The following is a 20,347-nucleotide window of genomic DNA, read 5'->3' as shown; positions in this document are numbered from 1 at the left end:
TTGTTGTTGCACAAAAACCTCTCGGGCCTTTAAAAAAAAGAGAGAGGTGTGGCCTCCCTATGTTGTCCAGGCTCCTTGGGAATTCCTGGACTCAAGCAATCCTCCTGCCTTGGCCTCCCAAAGTGCTGAGATTCCAAGCATTGAGCCACTGCACCCAGCTGACATACAAGTTCTGAGGAAAGCCAGGCTGTCTTTCTTGAGTCACAGAGTAGTTGTCTCTGTGACATGTTGATACCAGGTGATAATGGTCAGTGAAAGGGAGCGGTTAGTCGTTTGTATTAGGTGGTGTCCTTCCGTCACACCCAAGCTGCAGGCCCAGCGTAGGGATGGGACCTCCACAGCTACACAGGTCTCATCCTGTGTGGCTGTGAAGGTCGCTATATGACTCTGGAGGTCGCTGTGTGACTGTGGAGGTCTCGTCCATGTGGCTGTGGAGGTCTCTGTGTGACTATGGAGGTCGCGTCCCGTGTGGCTGTGGAGGTCTCTGTGTGACTATGGAGGTCGCGTCCCGTGTGGCTGTGGAGGTCGCTGTGTGACTGTGGAGGTCTCGTCCATGTGGCTGTGGAGGTCTCTGTGTGACTATGGAAGTCGCATCCCGTGTGGCTGTGGAGGTCGCTGTGTGACTATGGAGGTCGCGTCCCGTGTGGCTGTGGAGGTCTCTGTGTGACTGTGGAGGTCGCGTCCCACAGCTCCGTGGACTTCTTGTTCTGTCTTCCACATCTGAGAGCAGGGATTGCCCTTATCCACAGTGAGCATTTTGTTTAAGTAGCAGTGAGTTCACTCCAGGCAATGCTTTGACACTATAAATAGACATGTATTTGACATTCACACACGTGTCTGTTGAGCTAATACAGACAATCATTTGATGAACCTGCTGGTTAGGAAGTAGCTGTGATGTGAGAAGAGACAGTGCTGGGTGAAGATATACACCAAGTTTCCTCACTTGGCTGTTGATACAAGGAAAGCATCTTGATACTAATAGGAGTAGAATGCAAATGATACTTCTCCACCTCCGATCATTGGATTACATTCCTTTTCTCTGGGGTGAATCTTTAAAATACTAATGGCCTGAGTGCACCAACATGAAGCACACAGTACCATCTGATTAGTTGCTTTATGCATCCAGAGAGGGTATTTCTAAATCTCAAAGTATGATTGAATGTCAAAAATCCATTTTGGGGAGAGGCAACTCCTGTGTTGTGCTGCTTCTATAACAGCACAAAAAAGTCTTCCAGTATATTCCTGCCACAAGGAGTTGGCAGGGCGGGGAGAAACAAAGGCTGTCGCCTTTCCAGTGATGAGTGCCTGTAATATGAAGCCGGGAGTCCTGACTCAGCACCTACAGCAAACCCGGGTTACCCAGGGCTTGCCGCTTGTTTTGAGAGGTTCCTAGATTCTTAATTTTAAAAACAAAGTAAATTGCAATATGACTCATATGAGTAGTAAATGTGCACCAAATAGGACACATAGGAGGCAGAGTGAGTTATAAAATATTTAGTCCTTTGCCACAACCAGGAAAAGATGGTTTTAAGGATATTGGTTCTTGGTCTAGGAATTAAAATATCCAGAAAATGGTCCTAAGTTACTGTTGATTTTTGCTGAAGAAAATACATTTTCTTATATATAAGAAACTTACTTTGTAATAATTATGTTTGTGGGATTCACTGTTTAACTACTGGAGCAAAACCTTTGTCGTAAAGTTCTCTTGGTTGTTTGAGGAGACAAAACGATGGCAGATCTTTGACCAAAATATGAAGATATGGAATTCAAAGGGATGGAATTGAAGAGTTTGAGAAAGGAGTTGAAGTCAATACAGAATGTGGGTAGGAATTCCCTATGTCTATAGTAAGACAAAATGTAGGGGGAAAGTTTGAATTTCTTTGTTATTATACGGATGATAAGCTTGCTAGAAAACAGGATTGTAATTAAAAACAGGATTATAATTATTCCACATCCTCTTTTGATCTTTGTAAATATGCATGTATTTTATATGGTAGTAATTACTGTATGTATTTAACTTTGGTTAATATGTAGCAGCTCTCCGATGTTTAGTATTGGAATTATTAATACTTGTAAGTATTAGTAAAATGAATAGCTTTATAACTTTACCTTTTTTCCTAGGGGTATATTGTATCCTAATTAAATTCAGATTATTTATCTAAAGTGTTTTTATTCTGTATATTCCCACATTTTTCAAACCCTTATTGGTTTAAAACTTGTTAGGAAAACCATAGTTCTGTTTATAATATTTCATATTGGAATCGAATGAGTTTAAGTTTTTGTACCTAAGATTGGAAAGGAAATTTTATTAGAACTGATAAGAATGTACAAGCATTGTTTCTTTGAGGTGGGTAAAAATATTGTGAGAAAAAATTTTCTGCCTCAAAAAATGGTGTCAGCTGGGCACGGTGGCTCATGCCTGTAATCCCAGCACTGTGGGAGGCCAAGGCAGGCAAATCACCTAAGGTCAGGCGTTTGAGACTGGCCTGGCCGACATGGCGAAACTCCTCTTCTACTGAAAATACAAAAATTACCTGGGCATGGTGGCAGGCGCCTATAATCCCAGCTACTCAGGAGGCTGAGGCAGGAGAATCGCTTGAACCCGGGAGGTGGATGTTGCAGTGAGCAAAGATCCTGCCATTGCACTCCAGCCTGGGCGACAGAGCAAGGCTCCAACTCAAAAAAAAAAAAAAAAAAAAAAGATTTCTTCTTGTGCTAGGGATGTTCACAGAAAAAAAAAAAAAGTTTCTTAATTAAACAAACTGAAGTGAATTACACATCTAGGCTGCAGAAAAATAAATAGGAAACCATACAGTCTGGCCTGTGTCACCCAGAAAAAGCTCAGTTTGGACTGAATCACTGCCCTGGGGAGCGTGAGGGGAAGGCCCAGCCTGTTGTTCTCCTTCCTGATGGGAAGGTGGTCACTGAGGGAAAAGATTTTCTTGGTTCTCTAGCCCTGATTTCACTTTGTAATCATCAAGGTGAACTTAAACACACACACACTCCAGTGACCCCCACCTCAGACTGAGGAATCGGAGCACCCAGAAACAGGCCTGTGAGGATCAAACCTGTTGAGAAGTCCCTAGTGACTGGGCACCGTAGATGCTCAGGAGTGGGCAGGCCAGCCGCCTGGGACCCGAGGTCCAGCAGGTGCAATGTGCCCACATTAACTATTGTTACCTCTACCCCCATGCCACTTGTGACTGGACTGCCGTGTTCCAACAAGAAGTGCCCTAAACTTAGCCATAATAAATAATTTATTTGTAGATTCCCGAAGTACTGGGGAAGGGTGTGGGGTGCCTTTTTGTTATGATTACAGCTATATTAACAATAAGGTTTTTTATGAACCAATCTGTTGTTCATACTGAAGAATTGATGTACCCTTTGTGTTTGCAGGCTGTGGAAAATCTCTGTTCTCACAAAGTCTCCCCAATGCTCTACAAGCAGCTGCGTCAGGCCTGTGAAGACCACGTCCAGGCACAGATCCTTCCGTTTAGAGAATATCCTTTTTTTGGTTCATAAAGTTTCTATTCATTATCTAAGTCTTTTAAAACTGAACATTATTATGATAAAGAACTAATGAGTATCCTTAATATTAAAACCACAGCTTTTAAAGTTCTTTTTTATTTGGTAGGTTTGTAAGCAAAATTTACCATTTAAATTATTTTGCTGATCTGAATTAAAGGGAGACCATGTTCATTTATTGGGTATGGTTGAAGTATTTAGGAAATGTTCTGAAAAATGTCTTAAAGTTTGAGTATCCTTTATTCTAAGAAACACCATCTGCATTGGCTTTCTGTGATAGGCAACAAAGTCCCATCAACTTGGCGACTTATGGAGACACCCACCTATCAGCTCACAGTTGTGTCTGTCAGGAGGCCAGGCAGGATTCAGTGGATCCTGTGCTCAGTCTCACGGGCAAAGTCAAGGTGTCAGCCAGGTTGGGGCCTCACCTGAGGTCTTTGCTAGCATGGGCAGGCAGTCGGCAGAAGCCAGTTCCTGTGGTAGTGGGACCGAGGGCCCTGCCTTCTGTCCTGTGTTGCTCGGTGTCACTCTCAGCTCCACATGCACAGGTCCTTGCCTCTCCTCTCACAGCACGACTCTTTTCTGCTTCTAGACCAGCAGGAGAATCTGCCTGTCTGACCTGCTGAGATAGGGCCTTATATGATGTAACCCGTAACCCAGTCAAGGAATGATGACCCTTCGTATTCACAGCCTCGTTCACAGTTGCGTGTGAGGCATCCTCCACGTGGGGACAGGGCAGGAGCATCTCGGAATTCTGCTGCCACACCAGCTGTGACTCAGACGTCTACAGGGGAGTCTCTGGGCTCCTTGGCATCCTATAGAAAATCCTTTAATCTGGACTCAATCTCATTCCCCAGCCTCCTCCCATTACTGTAGCTGTCCATGTGTCTCATTGGGTAGGAATTAGAAAGTAGAGTTTATAACTGCAGAAAATCTACTTGTGGCTGTACTTTTCTAGGCCTCCATTTCTTCATGTGTAAAATTGGGTGGTTCGTGTTTGCTTATTTCTAAGTGTTCTTCTAGTTCGAGGAAACTTCTGCTCCCCCATCTCCCTGATCTTGGGAAACTAAACCATTCTGAGTTCATTGGAAGGACCCTCAGGGAATCTGCAGCAGTCGGTGTTGCTGAAGTTGAAGCACGTGACAGGGAAGCTGAAATGCAGGGCGAGAGGTCTCTGTTTAGACAATCTCCACAGCACCCCCCACAGATGGTGAGTGAGGTCAGTTGCAGCTCTGCTGTGCTGGCTTCTGTAAATATGCCTCTGCAGTGTTTTCCAGCAAAGCCCTTTCCTAAAGATCATGAGGTTATTCAAGAGATCTGTGACCACACACAACCTTTTGGAACGTGGCCAAAGTGCACCTTATCTCAGGAGGCACCTGTGAGGGCTCACAGAAGCCGGCCCCACCCCAGTGCCACAGCTCAGCAGTGCGCTTCCAGGAACCCATGTTCCGTGTTCCAGATGTTTCCATCCAAAAAGTGGCCTGACTCCTAGGCTTGGGGGAAGTCTTTGGTAGATGCCCAAGCCTTCTCCCAAAGACATAGGCATGCCGGGCGCGGTGGCTCAAGCCTGTAATCCCAGCAATTTGGGAGGCAGAGGCGGGCGGATCACGAGGTCAGGAGATGGAGACCATCCTGGCTAACACAGTGAAACCCCGTCTCTACTAAAAATACAAAAAATTAGCTGGGCGTGGTGGGCGCCTGTAGTCCCAGCTACTCGGGAGGCTGAGGCAGGAGAATGGCGTGAACCCGGGAGGCGGAGCTTGCAGTGAGCGGAGATCGCGCCACTGCACTCCAGCCTGGGGGACAGAGCAAGACTCTGTCTGAAAAAAAAAAAAAAAGACTTAGGCATTTGTGAGAGTCAGTAGGCGATAATTGTTCCTACTCTAGTTGCTGTCCCAATTTACTTGAAAACTACTATTTGATTACCTGATCAAATGAATCTTCTGCCAGTTACTCCTACTCTGTGGGTTGACTAATGTGCCATCAGTTCACTCACTGCACAAGCACTTGCTTTCTACCTACTGCACTGGCACCGCAAAATGGAAAGTGACCCCCATGCCTGATTTCTACCCTCCAAGAAGTCGCAAGCCTATGTGAGAGGCAGGGGAATTACTGTATTTCCCTGGTGTGGTGGCAAAACTGTGATTACAAAAATTATCATTTGGTTCATTAAAGGTGAAAGAAAAAAACATTACCATATTAAATGCCCTTATTAGTCATGAGACAAGATCTTGAGTTGAGAACTGCGAGTCAGGCCAGGAATGGTGGCATGTGAAGCATCTGGGGCAGAGCCTCCCAGAGGAGACCCTCCTGAAGGATGGGGAGGATGCGCCCTCCTGTGGATGTGGCACCAGAAGCAGAGCGTGGAGGGTGCTCTGGAAACCCTGAGCAGCGGGCACAACTAGAACTCCAGAGACCTGGTGGCCCTTAGGCTGTGATGCTGAGTTGCAGATTGAATTTGAATCTTTGTGGATACTATCAAGGAGTTAGACTTCAGTTTGTGAGTATCCCAGTCTTCACAGGTTTTTTAAGCAAGAAACCAGAATTAGATTGTTCATGGAGGTCACTCTGGCAGAATGATGAGATAAGTTTACATATAGACCAGCACACCACAGCCTTCCATTGGGTCGGCACATGTTTTTAAGTATCTGTCATGTGCTAGGTATAATCCAGGCCCTGGGAAACTAAATCTGAGCAGAATGGGATTCTGTCGCTTTGGAGCTTAAACCCGAATGGCGGTGGCAGAAGCATCAAGATAAGCATTTATGCTGTGCTGTGATAAGGGTTTTTTTTGTTTGTTTTTTTGTGGTTTTTATTTATTTATTTTTTGTGTGTGTGAGACGGAGTCTTGCTCTGTCACCCAGGCTGGAGTGCAGCGGCACGATCTTGGCTCACTGCACCTCTCCCTCCTGGGTTCAAGCCATTCTCCTGCCTTGGCCTTTCCAGTAGCTGGGATTACAGGCGCCCACCACCACACCCGGCTAATTTTTGAGACGGGATTTCACCATGTTGGCCAGGCTGGTCTCGAACTCCTGACCTCATGATCCGCCTGCCTCAGCCTCCCAAAGTGCTGGGATTACAGGCGTGAGCCACCACACCTGGCCTGTGATAAGGGTTTTCAAGGGTTCAGATAAGCTCCTGGGACCTAAAGAAAGAGCAGCCAGCCTGCCTGTGTAGGGGAGCATTGCAGGGGTGAAGCGATGTCTGGGCCATGTCCTAAAGGATGGATGAGGAAGTGGCAGGCGCTGTGGGATGCCAAGGTGGCACAGGCCAGGGAGCAGCGTGGGCAGCCCTGGTGCTGAGGAAGCTTACTGGGCAGAAGAGCCAGGTATGCTGCTGGGTGTGGGAGAGTTGACCACTGACAGGATCCCTAAAGGGGAAAACGAGAGGAAGGTGAATGCTGAATTGTGGAGGAGCCTTTGTTGAACCAAGAGGTTGAGGTTTATCTGAAGGTGGAGATTGAGCCAAGGTGTTCAGGCACAGCATGGCTGGGTTATGTTGGTAAGAAGTTAGTGTGCCTGTGTGTGTGCACTGTGGTGTGAGGGGTCACACCACAGTGGTTTGACTGGGCAGCAAAACCACGGAGTGGAATGGCAGCATCCTGCCAGCAAACCTCTTGTGGTTCAGAGGGAAAGGATCTGACTGCTATGGAAGGATGAACCAGACACAGATTGAGGCGGGGAGGGTCTGTCGTGGTCACGTTGATTTGGAAGGAGGTGAGGCACTCAGGTAGAGATGCCTGTTGTGCATTTGGGGCTGGAGACACAGATCTAGTGGTTCCAGACTTGGATGAGATGCCCAGGAAAAATGAGCAGAGTGGCCAGACACAGTGGCTCACGCCTCTAACCTTAGCACTGCATTTTGGGAGGCCAAGTTGGGAGGGTCAGTTGAGCCCAAGAGTTCAAGAGCAGCCTAGACAACAATTAGCCAGGTGTGTGGTTCACACCTGTGGTCCCAGCTACTCTGGAGGCTGAGGTGGGAGGATTGCTTGAGCCCAGGAGGTCGAGGCTACAGTGAGCTGAGATTGCGCCACTGCACTCCAGCCTGAGCAACAGAGCAAGACCCCCATCTCTAAAAAGAAAATGAGCAGAGCCATCAGAGGAGGTGGCTGAGGGCTGGTGTCAGGGAGGTGAGAGGAGAACCTGGAGAGTCATCTTGTGGGAATCGAAGGGCGAGTTTAATATGGCAAGCAGCTTAGTGACCAGTAAGTAGAGTCTGAAGGGATGATGAGACCAGGAAGTGGCAGGTTACTGTGATGAAGGCTTTTAGGCTACATTCGTACATTAACCTAGTAAACATGGGGTGTTTCTCTCCAACTCAGCACTGTGCGTTGGGGACCAGGGACAGGCATGAATGGCATGGGTCCTGCTCTCAAAAAGCTTGTTTTTGCTGGAAGAGAGTTCTGACCCAGCCCAGTCTCATACAGGGAAATGTTAATGTGATGGCAGATGCTCAGATACTGTGTGGCAGGGAGTATTCCAAGGTCTGCATATTCAGATTTCTTTTGCCTCTGGGATATTCCAGTACTTCAAGTAACTCTGCTTTCTAAGATTTAAGTAATTTGTTGTTGTTGTTTTGAGATGGAGTTTCGCTCTTAATTGCCCAGGCTAGAGTGCAATGGCGCAATCTTGGCTCACCGCAACCTCCACTCCTGGGTTCAAGCGATTCTCCTGCCTCAGCCTCCTGAGTAGCTGGGATTACAGGAATGTGCCACCATGCCTGGCTAATTTTGTATTTTTAGTAGAAACGGGGTTTCTCCACGTTGGTCAGGCTGGTCTCGAATTTGCGATCTTGGGTTATCTGCCTGCCTCGACCTCCCAAAGTGTTGGGATTATAGGCGTGAGCCACCACGCCCGGCCAGATTTAAGTAATGTTATGTGCTGATTATATTTTGATTGTATGCTGATATTAGATTATAGATGAAACCCATCAGATGCGCAGGTAGAAAAAGGGCCTTTGTGGAATTGAGTCATTCACTACTTCTTCGTTTACCACGTCCGTTTTCTTGTCTCACGTGTTTGATAAATTCTGCACTTAGCTGTCCCTTTCAAAATTGATACCTGCTCTTGGTGACGTCCCTTCCCCAAAATAAAGGCCATTTGTACCCATGCACTCATACACATGCTCAGCCACAGGCAGCTGCTGCAGAACCCGCACCACATGCTGCAGGACCAGTGCCACCCAGCCAGGCTACATGGGCACCAGGAGCTCTTCAAAAATGTCAAGCCGGCGGAGTGCGGTGGCTTACGCCTGTAATCCCAGCACTTTGGGAGGCCGAGGCGGGCAGATCACGAGGTCAGGAGATCGAGACTATCCTGGCTAACACAGGGAAACCCTGTCTCTACTGAAAATACAAAAAAACCCGGGCATGGTGGCGGGCACCTGTAGTCCCAGCTACTCGGGAGGCTGAGGCAGGGGAATGGCATGAACCCGGGAGGCAGAGCTTGCAGTGAGCCGAGATTGTACCACTGCACTCCAGCCTGGGTGACAGAGCGAGACTCCGTCTCAAAAAAAAAAAAAATGTCAAGCCAACTGTCCTCAGAATCTAACCTGTAGATAATTAAAGATGAAACTCACATTTTCCTTCCCCTGGTTCACCTTGACAGCATTGCAGTTCTGGTCAGCCACAGAATGCCAGGTAGTGGTGGACACCATGACAGCCGTGTGGTCAGAAGAGAAGGGCACGGGAGTGAGCGGGGAACCTTGGCTGTTGGGGAAGTTGCAAAGCTCCATTTTCCTCTAAGTGTGCCTTTGATCCGCACTGGCGACAGCAGGCTTTGTCTTTCCTTAGAAAGACTTTGTGTCTGTTATTGCTTTGTCTCACAACACCCTGAGCTGTAGGTACCTTCATTGACCATATTTTCTAGATGAAGAGACGAAAGCCCAAGAGAACCCTGTTAGTGCTCGGCCAGATCAGAGGAGACAGAACAGCACCCGTGCCCTCATGGGTTGTGTGGATGAATGAGGGTCGGCCTAGGGCTGTCCCCTCGCGGTCTGTCCTCTCGCAGTCTGTCCGGTCTGTCTGTGGGTAGAGGCAGCAGATGAGCCACTTGTTCCTGGAATTGCAGAAGCAGATAACCAAGGGTAGAAAATGTATGTATCCCTCTTCTGCCCCAACAGAAGCACTGTCTTTTTGCCTTCTTTTTCTTTTTCTTTTTCTTTTTAATTACAGATATGATAGGTAGGTTTTTTCCTATGGTGTAAGCATTTCTGCTGTTGGATTTTGTTTGCTGTTTGAAGACCTGCCTAACTCATCTCAGTAGGCTGTATAAATCCTTTAATGAAGATTGGCCCTTTTCTGAGAAAAAGGATGGTTGCTGAAGAACCTACCTCGAGAATACACTATTGACAGACTCACGGTGTCTATGTGTCTCACATCCTGGAATTACTTGCACAACATTGTGGCTATGTGTTATATCCTAGCATATGGAATTGATTTTGATGTTTAGAAGGCCAGAGCTTACTTAGTAAATGTCACACTGATTTTAGCTTACCATTTTATACTTTTTTCTGTGGGAAATAACAAAAAAATTATTTATTGAGGATCTAGATTGATTTTACAGAGCTATTTTAGAGGAAGTGTTTCTCATTTAATGAACACTTTATGTTGGACTTTCCATCTTAACAAGACACTGCCCCAGGTGGAACTCTATCTTCACAACACCTGAGCTGCCCGATGGTGTCAGATTAACTGGTGTCAGTTTAACCCCATTAAGTTTAAAGGATCTGTGCACCCTCATCTGGAAACAAAGCTCCGCCTTCGGCTGGTGTGGCCTGCCTGCCAGCAGAGAGACTTGCTGGGAAGTCCCGGCCACAGCTCTCATTCAGCTCCTGGAGTCAGAGCTGCAGGATGGCTGTTGGGGTTCCTTGAAGCCTGTCCAAATGTACTTGGGATGGGTTTTTTTGTTTGTTTTGTCCATCCTGTTTCTGTAGATTCCTAATATAATGAGCGATTATAATTTTGAACAATTTGAAAAGAGTAGTTCCAGAGGAACCTGTTAACCATTCAGCCATTAGGTCTTTGCTGTAAGTGTCTATTTTTAATTTTCTGGCAGTGCTTTCTGAGTATTCAGCAAAGCCTCAAGAAAAAATAGAGTAAGCTGTCTTAGCCAGGCCCCTGTAGCTGTGGTCACAGCACTTCCTGGTGTGACAAGGACTCAGACCCCCCGGGAGCCCCGTGGCTGTCCTCAGCACCATTTGTTCCTCCTCACGCTCTGCCTGGCACCCTACCCTCCCTGGCACTCTTTCCTTGTCAGGCCACTCTTTGCCACCCTGAGACTCCAGCTCCTGTCTGATTTGTGCATCCTACTAAACTGATGTGTTCTTCCTCCTCTCGGTGTGTGAGGATGTTGTCACCACCTCACGTCGGCTCTAGGTGTGAAGTGTCTGCTGCACAGCAGAAACAGACCTAGAGAAGTCCCTTGGTTTGGCCAGTATCGTGTTGCTGACAGGCGGTGGATCAAGAGTTAAACGTAGGAAGTCCATGTTCTGTCCACTTTGACAAGCCATTTTCTGAATCTGTACAAAGGGAACAATGCCTGCACTACGAGGTTGGGGAGATTTTCAGTGAGAGTGGATGTGAAGAGTGTTTCGTAGATCATAAGGCAGTTTATAGTCGTTTATGATTCTCAGCTTTGCATGAACCTGAGGGATGCCAGACCACTTGCTCTCGGAGCCCATATTCTGAGTTCTTTGTCCTAAACTACTTTTTGGGCCTTTTTCCTAAAAATATACATTCTAAGAGTCAAGGTAAGAGTGTTCCTAATTTGGTGTATGGATGAGAGTTCATGTTAGTTTTCATTGAGGCTGGAAGTTAAGCCTGAGCCATTTTCCTGTCCAGCTGCACTTTGCCACAGGCTGGGCACCCTGGCTCACACCTGTAATCCTAGCACTTTGGGAGACTGAGACAGGAGGATTACTTAGACCACGTGTTCAAGACCAGCCTAGGAGTATAGTGAGGTGCCGTCTCTTTTAATTTTTAAAAAACAGTCCTAGTGACTCTTACCAGGCCAGTCACCATCTCCAGGAGCCCCCCTGTGGGAGTATGTTCAGTGTCTGCCCTTTGTGAAGTGGGGCCTTTTGTCCGGCCACCTAGCCCCAGGGCACTTATGGCCTGGGTGTGTTTCTGCCTGCAGGGACTTGAAAGTGTCTGGCAGTGAAGGAAGGAGTGGATGAAGGGAGGCTGGAGAGGGAGTGGCGAGCGGCCAGAGGCAGCCGGGGCCGCGGGAAGGAAAGGCAGCACAGGCAGGCTGAGTGCACATTGGTGATGAGACACAGAGATCCATGATTGAACTTCTAGTGTATCTCAGCCCACTGGGGCTGCTATGACAAAACACCATAGACTGTGGCTCATCAACAGCAGGAGTCTGTTGCTCACAGCTCTGGAGGCTGGAGGTCCAGGGTCAAGGCACTGGCAGATTGCATGTCTGGTGGGGCCCGCTTCCTGGTCCATAGCCAGCACCTTCTCACTGCATCCTTATGTGGTGGAAGAGGCAGGGGAGCTCTCTGGGGTCTCTTTTGTAACCCCATTCTTGAGGCTTGTCCACTCTCATGACCTAATCACCTCCCAGAGGCCTTGCTTCCTAACACTATTACTGTGGAGTGAGAGTTTCGGCCTATGAATTTTGGGGGGACATGAACATTCAAGACTAATATTCTTTCAGTATTCTGATTACTGAATGGTGTGTAGTATTCAGTGGAGAAGGTAGCTGAAATTAAGGGGTTAAAATTGTAATAATGGCCGGGTACGGTGGCTCACGCCTATAATCCCGGCACTTTGGGAGGCTGAGGCCAGTGGATCACAAGGTCAGGAGTTGGAGATCAGCCTGACCAACGTGGTGAAACCCCGTCTCTACTAAAAATACAAAAAATTAGCTGGGCGTGGTGGCGCACGCCTGTAATCCCAGCTACTCAAGAGGCTGAGGCAGGAGAATCGCTTGAACCTGGGAGGTGGAGGCTGCGCTGCAGTGAGCTAAGATCGTGCCACTGCACTCCAGCCTGGGCGACAGAGTGAGACTCCATCTCAAAAAAAAAAAAAAAATTGTAATAATTAAATTGGCCAGCGTTTTTAAAGTTTTCCTTAGCAGGTCTGTACAGACTCACTAGATAGTGTTTTATTTTTAAAGAAGATTAACACATGCTGGCAGGACCACTGCAGACAAATGGTAAGCTTGTTAACTTTTTCATCAAAACACGACCTCATCCATCTTCCCTCACCCACATGATTGAGAGCTGAGACATAGAAGTTCTGTCGAGGATTCTGTGTTTGGTGCTGTAGTTGAACAGCACAATGAGAAAAGCAGGGAAGGCGAACTCCTCAGCTCCTGTGGGAGGGCACCACTGACCCTCTTGGCCTTCAGGTCCACAGTCACAGTCCGCAATGGTGACAGGATTCTTAGATGCCTGAATGGGTCTCTAAATTTAAGCACAATTTACTCCTCAAAATCTAGCCTGAATCCCAGGTCTTTACTACAGCTGCACAACCAACGTCTTAGGCTTTGTAGATGTCTTGGCTTTGACTTGACTTCGTGTCTGCATTTTTAATGTGACCTGGCCGTTAATTACTTAAGTGAGAGAAAAGACCGTATTAATAGCTTTCCTAAGTAGGTTGAAATCTTTCATTTTCTAAATGATATAAGTAGGAGACGATGGGTGTATTTCTTTTCTGGGCCAGGTACCTGGCAGCTGCTAGAGCTCGCTGAGTGTCTGTTGGGAAGGTTTTGGTGAGATGTGTCCACAAGTCTCCCCAGCCAGGTAGTGGGCTCGATGGTAGGAGCACAGGACAGGACCAGTGCATCATTCTGCGTCCCCTCACTCTGCTCGCAACGCAGAGTCAGAGACACACATCCAAGAGCCTCATCATGTAACAGGAACTCAAGTTTTAAAAGCTTAGTGCATCTCCCTAATCTAGTAAGATGTACCACATCAGTCAAAAAATGACCAAATTTAGGCCAGGCGCGGTGGCTCACGCCTGTAATCCCAGCTCTTTGGGAGGCCAAGGCGGGCAGATCACGAGGTCAGGAGATCGAGACCATCTTGGCTAACACGGTGAAACACCGTCTCTACTGAAAATACCAAAAAAAAAAAATTAACCGAGTGGGGTGGCGGGCGCCTGTAGTCCCAGCTACTCGGGAGGCTGAGGCAGGAGAATGGTGTGAACCCGGGAGGCAGAGCTTGCACTGAGCTTGCACATCGTGCCACTGCACTCCGGCCTGGGCGACAGAGCGAGACTCCGTCTCAAAAAAAAAAAGACCAAATTTAAAAGATATCCTTTAGGCCTTGGCTGAACACAGGATCTCTTTAAAAAAAAAAAAAAAAGAAAAAGAAAAAAAAAGATACCGTTTTAGGCTAAGTGCGTTAAAATTCCTACAGTCAGATTTACGACATTAAAGAGATGGAAATCGCATACCAAGGGGACAAAGTTAACTTTCAAAAAAAAAAATCAAACATGAGGGCCGTGTTTCCTGTCCACCGACAGGAAACAGTTGTTGGATTTGAGACAGCTAGCATGGAGTTAAAAGGCCTGATCTTTAATATTTTGCTAGTAGAATTCATAAGTAAATGGTTCTCCTTTCTGCTGGTCAGATCATGATCAGAAGCATCTTCCTGTTCTTGGACCGCACCTATGTGCTGCAGAACTCCACACTGCCCTCCATCTGGTGAGTGTCCTCACAGGGCAGAGCTGCGTCTCCCCTGCAGCTGATGCCTTTCGTCCCATTTGTGTCTTCGGCAGGCTAAGATGGTAAAGTGTGTGTGATTACTTGTGCCTTCCTTTCTTCAGCCAAAATCATTAACGTGAACGTAGGAGTCCAGGTGGGTCTTAGCCTTAAAATACCAGGTGTCTAGCCAGCAGCGAGGAGTGGAGCGGGAAGCTGGGACAGGCGGCTGACTTTGGTCATGAGGGTGGAGACAGAGGATCTTGGTTTCTCTCTGACGACTGGAGGTTGAGCCTGGAGCAGCTCTTTCCAGCACTGCAGTTGAAACTCTGAGAAAGACTGCCTGCTGCCCCTGGGGTCGCAGCCCTGAGGCTGTGTGTCCCCTGTGGAATGGCTTGCTCAGCCTCCCGGCCTCCTGAGCACATGGCACTCATCATCCGTCATCTTTCGGGGACTGTATACACTAGGGGTTCTGGGGCCTTTCCTCAGCAGCATTCACGGTCACTCACCACCCTATGGTGCTGAGTCCTGCCCCCTCCTGCAAGCCGACTTTGGGCAAAAGCTGTGTCCGGTCTCACCGTCTGATTTGTCTTGTTCTCTGTTAATGTAGTGTTTCATTCTTCTCACATTCATACATAAAAGTGATGTTGTGCCTTCTCATGAGCTTTAAACCCAAGTTCTTTAAAATGTGCCTGCTTTTCCTACCCTCACCTGCTGGGCACGCTGACCCAAGGCAACGTGATTTCTGCTTTTGCCGTGTAGAGATTGCTCCTGTCTGAGATGTCAGTGACCTGCAAGTTACCAAATCCAGCAAGCATTTTTGTCCTTATTTTATACAACATCCGTGCAATTTTGGACACCCTTTCCTTGTTGAAGCTCCCGTTAATGCCATTTGCCCTTCTAACTTCCTCATGGAACTCCCACACATCTCCTAGCAGGCATCCATGTGGTCTACGAGAAGGCAAACGCTGCAGAGAAAAGACAGCCTGTGTTCCAGGAAAGAATGGAGATGATAAAAGTGATCATAGCAGATTATTTAGCATTTGCTCTGTGCAAGGGACTGTTTCCTACTAATGTATTTAATCCCTAGAACAGCTCTATGGTGTGGCCGTTGTCACTCCTATTTTATATAAACTAAGGCACATAAGTTAAAATAACTCGCCCTACCTCAGTTGTCTGGCCCATAGTCTAAATGCTTTTCAAAAATTATTATTATTTTTAGAGACAGGGTCTCACTCTGTTACCCAGGCTGGAGTGCAGTGGCACAATCGTAACTCACTGCAGCCTCAAACTCCTGGGCTCAAGTGATCCTCCTGTGTTGGCCTCCCCTGTAGCTGGGACTGTAGGCACGCACCACCACATTCGACTAACTTCTAAAAATTTTTTTGTAGTGCCAGGATCTCGCTATGTTGCCCAGGCTGGTCTCGAACCCCTGGCCTCAAGCGATCCTCCCACCTCAGCTTCCCAAAGTGCTGGAATTACGGGTGTGAACCACCATGCCCAACACTAAACTCTTAATTTATAAACATAGTTTGTACCATAACTGTCATACAAACTGTAAACATTGTTTATAGAATAGAATAAATGATACCACCTCCAGTCTACCACAAGAGGCTAAAAACCTGAACGTGAGATCATTACAAGAAGAATCCTGGTTGAGGTGTGTGTGGGCAATGCGTGGTGAGGACATACTTTGTCCATCTCTGGGATGGGGAGGAGGGCTGAGGGTGAACCTTGGCCTGTGCTTTGAAGAATGAACAAGGGTGGTCAGGCAGCTAAGAAAGAAAGAGTAGAAGGAAGGAAGCAGTAAGTTCAAAGCTGAGTATCTCCTGCTAGTGATGGCTAGGATGGCAGCATGACCAGAAGAAGCCTGTGTGAGGAGTCGGGGGTGGAGAGGGATGGAGCTGATGAGGGCCATGAAGGGTTTTCAGCTGAGGTTAATGTTTTGAAGAGAAGATCCCAGTGGCAGGGTAGAGAGTCACACAAGTGGAGACCTAAGCCTTCGTAAGCACTGGCTACCTGCCTGGCACTGCCCCAAGGGCTTCACAGGCAGGAACTAATAACATTTGATCCCCATTTTACAGTTGAGGAAGGAAAGGGCACAGAGACATTAAGCTTCTCGCCCGGGGTCACACAGCTAGCAAGTAGTAGGGCCAGGATTCAAACCCAGGCAGCTACCTCAAGCCCACAGGTCTGGCCACTGCACCTTTCTGCTCCAACTGTGGTGAAGTGCACAGACCTGGTGTGCAGCACGCCTGAGAGCAACAGGAGAGGCCCATGGCAATGCGGTGGGCAGTCAAGGGAGGTGCACGTCTCCACCATTGAGGTGGCTCCCAGGGCCCTCTGCACACCTGTGTGGCACCCACCACTGCGGCTGCTGCCACCATAATAATAATATCACTACCGCCGCCACCACCACTGCAATTTCTACTGCCACCACCACCCGCCTACCACTGTTACTACTGCCACCACCACCACCACCATTACTGCTGCCACCACTATCCACCCACCACCATTGCTGCCACCACTACCTGCCCACCACCATTACTGCTGCCACCACTACCCGCCCACCACTATTACTGCTGCTGCCACCACCACTATTACTACTGCCACCACCACCTGTCCACCACTATGTTACTACTGCCACCACCACCTGTCCACCACTATGTTACTACTGCCACCACCACCTGTCCACCACTATGTTACTGCTGCCACCACCACCGCTATTACTGTTACTGCCACCACCAGCACCACTCCTGCCCTGATGTGCCAATTCAGGATTTCTGGCTGGAGCCCAGCATCTGTATTTTTGGCCCCTCCTTAATGGAGTACTTGGCCATTGGGGACAGCAGGAGTGTTGAAGCAAAGCACAGAGCCCTCAAGATGGGTTTTGTGGACAGCCACTGGCAGCTGAACCATCTTCCTAAGATTCCTCAGGCTGTGAGCTGAGGACTGGGATGAACTCTGAAAGCCATGTGTCACCTTCTCTTCTCAGGGGAAAGCAGCAAACGTTTGGTAGGAGAGCTCCCAGGGCTTGGAGAAGGGAAGCTGCTGGGACGTGCTCCGCAGAGGACACTGGGAAGAGAGTGTACCCTGAGGGCTGTTGGAGACCGTGGCGGGCGGGGCAGGTGGGGCAGGCGGGGCAGGCAGGGTCGTGGTGCCCAACTGCCTGAGTGTCTCCAGTCACTCAGCAGGAAGGTGGCGAGGACCCTGGGCTTCTGCCAGCAGCTTGTGTGATACCAGTTTTATTGTCAGTGGCATGCATGACCTAGCAGTGTCTCCAGGAACATGGAGCAGCTCTGTTTAAGGAAGGAAATACAAGGCACACTAGACTGGCTGAGAAACAGAAGTTTTTAAAAAGGAATTCTTGGCACCTAGATGTAGAGAATTAGCAACTTCACATTTTTGGGATGATATTGAATAGCATAGCTGGAGATTCACCCATAACTTCTAAAAAGCGAAACTAAAATGTAGTCTTGTTTCTTACTGTCTATACAGGGATATGGGATTAGAACTTTTTAGAACCCACATTGTTAGTGATAAAATGGTTCAGAGTAAAACCATTGATGGAATCCTGCTGCTGATCGAGCGCGAGAGGAGCGGCGAGGCCGTGGACCGGAGCCTGCTGCGGAGCCTGCTGGGCATGCTGTCTGACCTGCAGGTGAGTGCTGCCTGTGCGGAAGATACCTGGGTACCTGCCCCGCTACTTGCACCAGAATAAATGGTTGTACCAAAGATGTTAAACAATGAAATCATAAAAGCATTTGTTGAAGATAGGAGAGTCTTCAAAATCCCTAGAAGGGGAATGGCTCTCAAGCTAACACCACACCAGGTGCCACAAAAGAGAAGATAGATCAATATCACTACATAAAATGCACCTTTTTCATGGAAAATATACCATAAACAGAGACAAAACCAGATGACACGCTGGGGGGAAATATTAGCAACACACACAAAAGGACAAAGGGCGAAGTTCTTCAGAGCAATAGGACCCCAAGGCACTGTAGGAAGAGAACAGAGGAGGGCCTGCCTGGCCGTTTTGGGAAGGACAGTGCAGCCGGCCGGCTGGGTGGCCACAGGCGGCTCCAAGTTCAGGTCATGGCAGCCTGCCCCGTCAGAAACTGGGATGTGTTAGCACTTGTAAAGATAGTTTCCTTTATTGAAATTTTGGTCAATAACTCTGCTTGTTTCTTAGGTGTATAAAGACTCATTTGAACTGAAATTTTTGGAAGAGACTAATTGCTTATATGCTGCCGAAGGCCAAAGGTTAATGCAGGAAAGAGAGGTGAGATGATGAGATGTTTCCGAATCCCCTGGCTTTGTTGCTGCAGATGAGCACCTGGGAGGACTTTCCTCATGTTTGCCTTTTCACACACACGCAAACGTTTCATTGAAAATCTTCTGAAAGCTGCAGTCTTGCCAGAATCCCCAGTAATGAGCTTCGTTCTTAGTATACTAAGAATTTAGTTTATGTGAACTTAGAAACTATTGCATTCTCCCCACAAGTAAAAAGCTGTAAGATCCTTTCTGAAATAAGTAAAACAACTCAAATTTAAGCAAGATGATAAAAACATCTTAAGAATGAAAAATAAATACAAATGATAAAACTTTTTATTTGTGTGAAGCACTGCAAAAAATTTTCCCAAAAAAAAGCCATGGGAAAAAACATGTAATAGTAATAGGAACCCAAAAAACTTAACCACTTTTCCAGATACCAGAGCAAAATCATAAAGGAACCTGCCCCATAGACTTCACCCAAATGGCACGTGCTACTGCCTAGAATGGGCCCTGGCCATTGGTTCCTTCATTCTGGCTTTGGAGAGGAAGTTTCATGTCAGATACTGAGCCTGGCTGCAGCTACCCCGGCAGAGCCTCAGGCCTTTCCCTCACTGTCTTGGGAAACATGGGCGTACTTTGAAGTCTCCTGCAGCCGTGTTGTTTGTTGTCCCCCAAATGAGCAGCGAACTTGTTGACTTGCTTTTGCTGACCCAGCTGTGCGGGGCAGGGTTGCCATTTAGCACCTCACCCTCCTACCAAGTGCTGCTCAGCTCCCTGTGGGCCCTGGGGAGGGGAGGAGGGTGTGCACAGACCCCAAAACTTGGTGGTGAGCAGGGACGAAAGAGAAGTGCAGCCTGGGCCCTTTTCTAGGATGGATGTTAATCTCAGGGTCCTTTCTCTATGTCCCCCACACACACATTTCCGTCCTACCTCTCCCTCCCTGTTAATCTGTGTTAATATTTGGCTTGAATATACTGTTTTTTAAAAAAATTACATGTAAGGAAAACAAAATTTCAATGTCTTGGATAGTGTCGACAGTCTTTTTGTTACTGATAACGTTTAATTGTTTTGTTTGTAAGGTTCCAGAATATCTTAACCATGTAAGTAAACGCTTAGAGGAAGAAGGAGACAGAGTAATCACTTACTTGGACCACAGCACACAGTAAGTACTGTTTGCTCGCTGAGCGTTCGTATCTTCACCGTGGTTGGAAGGTTCTCCTGGCTGGTTATTGAAATAAAGGGTGTCTTTGTCAATTCATTCAGTACTAAGAGTATTTTTGCACCTAGCATATTTTACTTTGTTAGTTGTCATTATTTGGCATTTACAAATTACAGTTTTTACCCAGTGCCTTGTCATGAGTTATTGTCTAAAGAGAGTAAATCTTGCTGAGATACTTGGCATCTTTGAGTTTTGAGACGGTCTATTTATGTTAATGGAATATCACTGAATATTAGGCTATTTTGATTGTGCACTCTCTGTTACACATTTTATATCACTTTAATTTTATTTATGGTGCTGTCACACAATTTTCTCTTTTCATCTAATGTTTTTTTCCTGCAAACCTGAGGTTGATGAGTAGATAGGGAAACAAAAAGGGAGAGATTATGTGAGCGTGCGTGTCAGGCACAGAGTGTCCATATGATGGGAGGCAAGGACAGAGGCAGAGGGGACAGCAAGGGAGAGAAATGAAAATGATACAGTGTGCAGCCGGGCACAGTGGCTCACGCCTGTAATCCCAGCACTTTGGGAGGCCGAGGTGGGCAGATCACAAAGTCAGGAGATCGAGACCATCCTGGCCAACATGGTGAAACCCCGTCTCTACTAACAATACAAAAAATTAGCTGGGCGTGGTGGCGGGTGCCTGTAGTCTCAGCTACTCGGGAGTCTG

At 47.4% G+C, this 20,347-nt stretch overlaps 1 protein-coding gene across 3 annotated transcripts in view; it reads left to right on the top strand.

Moving 5' to 3' along the window:
• Positions 1-20,347, top strand: part of CUL4A (cullin 4A) — a 54,112-nt gene that overhangs the window by 4,837 nt on the left and 28,928 nt on the right. Inside the window, exons 1-7 of one of the 3 annotated variants that reach the window (XM_063618554.1) lie at positions 3,397-3,501; positions 12,621-12,689; positions 14,110-14,183; positions 15,755-15,840; positions 17,679-17,841; positions 18,376-18,465; positions 19,538-19,620. In XM_063618554.1, the coding sequence (XP_063474624.1) occupies positions 12,662-12,689; positions 14,110-14,183; positions 15,755-15,840; positions 17,679-17,841; positions 18,376-18,465; positions 19,538-19,620 (524 nt within the window). In that variant the 5' untranslated portion in view covers positions 3,397-3,501; positions 12,621-12,661. Of the gene's footprint in view, positions 1-3,396; positions 3,502-12,619; positions 12,690-14,109; positions 14,184-15,754; positions 15,841-17,678; positions 17,842-18,375; positions 18,466-19,537; positions 19,621-20,347 lie in introns of those variants that run through there. The other 2 variants (XM_055245124.2, XM_055245123.2) reach the window with 2 other exon arrangements.

This window comes from Symphalangus syndactylus, chromosome 15, assembly GCF_028878055.3.
Source record: "Symphalangus syndactylus isolate Jambi chromosome 15, NHGRI_mSymSyn1-v2.1_pri, whole genome shotgun sequence".
NCBI classification, from domain to species: domain Eukaryota; kingdom Metazoa; phylum Chordata; class Mammalia; order Primates; family Hylobatidae; genus Symphalangus; species Symphalangus syndactylus.
The sequence above is the reverse complement of the archived record's forward strand: the minus strand, read 5'-3'. Positions and strand labels throughout refer to the sequence as shown.